Source organism: Chenopodium album, chromosome 23, assembly GCF_948465745.1.
Source record: "Chenopodium album chromosome 23, dcCheAlbu1.1, whole genome shotgun sequence".
In the NCBI taxonomy this organism is placed as follows: Eukaryota; Viridiplantae; Streptophyta; class Magnoliopsida; order Caryophyllales; family Amaranthaceae; genus Chenopodium; species Chenopodium album.
This window is the reverse complement of record NC_137856.1, coordinates 21,811,809-21,817,291: the sequence shown is the minus strand read 5'-3', so window position 1 is coordinate 21,817,291 and position 5,483 is coordinate 21,811,809. Positions and strand designations below refer to the sequence as shown.

Genomic DNA, 5,483 nt, shown 5'->3' with positions numbered 1-5,483 from the left:
CAGTTCAATCTTTTGCTCCTCTCATTCTCACTCTTCTCCTCCATTGAAGCGCACTTTGAGTTCTCCAATATTGAAGCGCTCTCCGAGTTCTCCATTATTGAAGCGCACTCCGAGTTCTCCATTATTGAAGCGCACTCCGAGTTCTCCATTATTGAAGCGCACTCCGAGTTCTCCATTGAAGGGCTTTTTTAGTTCTCCATTGAAGCGCGGTCTGAGTTCTCCATTGAAGCGGTCTGATTCTCCATTGAAGCGCACTGAGTTCTCTATTGAAGCTCGGTCTGAGTTCTCCATTGAAGCTCGGTCTGAGTTCTCCATTGAAGCGCACTGAGTTCTTCATTGAAGCGCACTGAGTTCTCCATTGAAGAGTCCTGCTTCCTGTAAGTTGCTCCATCTCTCTCCTCCCCCAATTTCTTAACCCTTGTTTCAATTTGCTTAATTGCAATTACTTAATTTTAGGTTTTTTTCCCCAAATTAATTGATTGATTTTACATGTTTAATTTGATTTCTTGATTTTTCTAGGAAATGGGAGTGAATTGAAATTGATGTTTTAAGAGTACCTCGGTCCTCAGCTCCCTCAACTCCATTGAAGCAGTTTGGTCTCACCGTGTGACAATTTGGTATGATTAATTAATTGATTTGTAGTTTTTTTTTTTTGTTTTGTTTAATTTACTTCCAACTTTCTGCAAATTCAAATTTGTTTTTTTTTTCTTTTTTTTTTTGTCTAATATTTTGTGAATTTTTGTTATGTTAATATTTATAATGCATTATATCTTCATATGCCTAGATACCCGTTCAAGATTTACTCATTAGGAGTAAATCTTGAATAGTCCCCGTTTGGGACTGTTCTTGGAATTGTATTCTCACTTAGGATGTAAATGGTTGATTGTTTTTCGGAAGTAAAGGTAATTTCGTGTAAGCATTCCGTAATGTGTTCTCTGGGTACATACGTAATTAAGAAATCAATTACGTCGTGTACTTGGAGAACCGTAGGGAAATGCTGCCAAAATTTCTTTAGGTCCGAAAAGTGGTCAACCATTTTCTAGTGGGAATACACTTCCAAGGATGGGTTAGGTTGGAGCGATAAGGACCTTTGAAATCATGCATTTGGAGTATGTTGATATGTGATGTTGAATATAATTTTTTTCTTGGGATTTAATCATACATTGTTAGAAATGGACCGTCGTTGGATGTATAATGCTTCTCGAACCACACCGGAATACTTAGACGGGGTCAAAGAGTACTGTAGAGTCGCAGTGCAACAACAATGGAGTACTCTGGTTGAACAAAGGCTAACCAAAGCAAGACCTATTTTCTGCCCTTGTCGTGATTGTAACAATGTGAAAAGGTGGGAAGACATTAAGAAAATAGAGGACCATTTGATTATTCGTGGGTTTATGCTAGACTACAATATTTGGTATTGGCATGGTGAAAAATTTCCTCCCATGGATAATTCTTCTTCTATTAACGGCAATGGCAATGAAGCTGATGAATTTGAGCCAAATGGTTTTGAGGATGATGAAGTGGGTTCTAATGATGACATGGAGGAAGATAGGATAGATGAGATGATAGACGGGTTAGGTGATCATGTTAATGAAGATTCTCATATATATGAGAATGTGTTGAAAGCAGCTGAGACACCGTTGTATCCTGGTTGTTCTAAGTATTCCAAGCTTTCTGGGATTCTAACATTGTACAACTTGAAAGCGAAGAGCGGGTGGACCAACACTAGTTTCACTTTGTTGTTGGAAACCCTCTCTGATATGTTTCCAGAAGGAAATGACATTCCTAAGTCAACTTACTATGCGAAGAAATTGATGTGTCCATTGGGTTTAGAGTACTCCAAAATCCATGCTTGTCCGAATGATTGTGTGCTATATCGAAAGGAGAATGCAAAATTGGACGCTTGCCCAAAGTGTGGTGTGTCACGATACAAGCGAGAGGGCGCAAATAAGGATCCCTTGAAGTGGCCACCAGCTAAGGTAGTATGGTATCTTCCCATAATACCAAGGTTGAAGCGCCTGTTCTCAATTAAGGATGAAGCGGAAAAATTGGTGTGGCATGAAAATGAGAGGAAGAAAGATGGGTTGATTAGACACCCGGCTGATTCATTGCAATGGAAAAACATTGACAAGACATTTCCAGAATTTGGGAAGGAGCCGAGGAACATAAGACTGGCATTAAGTACGGATGGGATGAATCCATTTAGCACTCTTAGTAGTCAACATAGTACATGGCCAGTTCTTCTGTCAATATACAACCTACCTCCTTGGTTGTGCATGAAGCGCAAGTACATTATGTTATCACTTCTAATCCCAGGTCCTAAACAACCTGGCCATGAGATAGATGTTTATTTGGAGCCCCTTATTGACGATTTGAAACTGTTGTGGGATGAAGGTGTTGTGACATTTGATGCTCTTTCAGGTACAAATTTTCGATTAAGAGCCATGGTGTTTTGTACCATAAATGATTTCCCTGCGTATGGAAATTTGTCAGGGTACAAAGTTAAAGGAGAAAAACCATGCCCTATTTGTGAGGATGACATGGAAATTACACGCTTGAAGCATTGTGGCAAGAATGTGTATATGCATACTAGACGATCACTTTGTCGAAATCACCCATACCGGAAGATGAGACAACAATTCAACGGGCATGTTGAGAATGGAGTGAGTCGTGCGCCATTGACAGGATTTGAAGTGTATGAGAAAATTAAGAATGTTAAGACAATCTTTGGTAAGATGCACAGAGAAAAATCGAAGAAGGGTGTGTTGTGGAAAAAAGTGTCTAAGTTGTGGGATCTGCCTTATTGGAAGCACTTGTCGGTTCGACATTGTCTTGATGTTATGCATATTGAAAAAAACGTTTGTGAGGCACTAATTGGGACTTTGTTGAATATCAAAGGGAAGACAAAGGATGGTGATAATGTGCGTAGAGACATGAAGAAAGCCAAAATTCGACCTAAGCTATGGCCCGAGGATAATAACACAACGAAAAAAGCATTTTTGCCCCATGCGTGTTATACATTGTCTAGAGAAGAAAAAAGGGTCTTTTGTGAGTGTTTGAAAGGAATCAAGGTTCCGACGGGGTATTCATCGAACATAGGGCGTTTTGTTTCTACTACTGATAAGAAAGTTGTTGGTATGAAGTCCCATGACTGTCATGTGATGATGCAAGTGTTTATGCCAATTGCACTCCGAGGCCTTTTGCCAAAACATGTTAGGCATGCTGTTGTGAAGCTTTGCTTGTTTTTCAATGCAATTTGCAGTAAGGTGATAGATCCAAAAAAACTTGACGATATGGAATATGATATTGTTGAAACATTATGCAAATTCGAGATGTATTTTCCTCCTTTTTTTGACATAATGGTTCACCTTGTTATGCACTTGCCTCGTGAGATAAAGGAGTGTGGTCCTGTATTTATGCGTTGGATGTACCCTTATGAGAGGCAAATGGGTACTTTGGCAGATAAGGCAAAAAACAGAGCAAATCCCGAAGGGAGCGTCGTTAAAGGAACCATAGCCGAGGAAGCAGGGAACTATTGTTTAGTGTTTTTAGCTAAGGCTAAGGAAATAGGGATTCCAACTTCTCGTCACGAGGGAAGACTACAAGGGAAGGGTACAGTAGGTCGGAAATTGGTTAAGCCTCCACTTGATCGATATACGAAAGCCCACCGATTTGTGCTTCAAAATCAATCTGCAGTTCATCCATACATTGAAAAACACCTTAATGAGTTGAAAATTCACAATCCCAAGATCAGCTCCTACGCGTTGATGCAGGAGCATATTCGCCACTTTGTTGAGTGGTTTGAAGGCCAAGTGAAGCTTGAATTGAGTAGAAATGAGAATGTTTCAGAAACGATCAAGTGGCTTTCACGAGGTCCACAACCACTTGTTTATACTTATGAGGGTTACGATATCAATGGATTTACTTTTGCCACTTGTCGTCAGGATGAAAAAAGTGTGCAACAAAATAGTGGTGTTGTCGTGGTTGCATCTTCTACTGAATACTCAAGCTCTAGGGATAGAAGGCCAGTTGAAGCTACACAGGCATATTACGGTGTCATTCAAGAAATTTGGGAGTTGGATTATGTTGATTTCACAATTCCTTTATTTCGTTGCACATGGGCGGATAACCGTCGTGGTATGAAAACCGATGAGTTATTTGGATTCACCTTGGTTGACTCTAGTCGATACATTGATGGTGAAGAGCCTTTTGTATTAGCCTCACAAGCGAAACAAGTATTCTACATCAAGGATAATATAGATCCGCAATGGCGTGTTGTAGTTGAAGGCAAGCGAAAAATTGTGGGTGTGGAAGATGTTGTGGACGAAGAAGAGTATGACCAATTCGATGACATCCCGCCTTTGACAATGGGAGTGCAACCTCTACAAGAAGGGGAAGATATTTTTGATGACGATGAAGAGTATGATCGTGAGGAAGGGGAAGTGGTTCCTATATCTACAGTCGAGGTTTGTGTTATTGTATTCCTTTAACAAATATATTTGTATTGTTGGCTATAAATATTGAATTTATTAAATTGGTATATATTTAAATCATTAGTTACTTTATTGTATAGTTTTTACATTAATATAATTTTAATGTTATGATTTTGATTCCAGTTCTTATTAATTTCATTCTTTGTGTAGGTGTAGGCTACTACAATGGAAGAAAACATAGGTGATCGTGATGGACATGAACAATCTGGTGACATGGATGTCTCCACTTCCCAAGGAAAGTCATCTACAAGAAAAGGACGAGGCCCATCTAAAGCAGTCCAAACAACTACACCCATGTTCCTCGAATTTGATGAGTTTGACATGCCTACGGGAAAGTGGGAAGCTGCCTATGGGAAGCAAATTGGTAATTGTGCTCAAAGAGTTAACATTAATGTGAAGGGATATCCGAATTATGATAAAGTTCAAAAGCAAAACTTGTGGGAGGAGAGTAAGGTAATTAAGATATAAATATGGTTAGTGATACTTATAATTAATTCTAAATATTAACAAACTCTAATTTTGTAGCGGAAGTTCCACATTGATGATCCCAAGGGTATTAAAGAGAAGAAGTTCCACGAAGCTGTTGGTGCTAGATTTAGGAAGCACAAGTCTTGGTTAATTTCACGATTCATTACTAGGGAAACAGCACCTCCGCCTGACTCACCAAGTGCAAACATTAAGCCTTAGGAGCTTTATGAAGGATACATCACAGAAGAGTAATGGAAAGAGTTTGAGACATATTGCAATACAGATGCATTTAAGGTGTGCAATTATGAAAGTAATTTCCACATACTTCATTTCAACTATAACACTACTTACACTAGCTTTTTCATTTGTAACAGGCTTTGAGTGAAAAAGGCAAGGAAAATGCAAAGAATAATAAGCATCGCCACCATCTAGGCTCCAAGAGTTATGAGAGGGCTCAAGTTGATTGGAGTAAGACCAACAGAATTCCAGCAGAATCATCTTCAACCTCAAGCACAACAGATT

At 39.2% G+C, this 5,483-nt stretch overlaps 1 protein-coding gene across 1 annotated transcript; it reads left to right on the top strand.

Annotated features, from left to right (window-relative positions):
* The first annotated feature begins 1,172 nt into the window (after positions 1 to 1,172).
* Positions 1,173 to 4,490, top strand: LOC145607126 (uncharacterized). The gene has a single exon (XM_081662883.1). The coding sequence runs from the start codon at positions 1,173 to 1,175 to the stop codon at positions 4,488 to 4,490; it is 3,318 nt and encodes a 1,105-aa protein (XP_081519009.1).
* Positions 4,491 to 5,483: the final 993 nt, after the last annotated feature.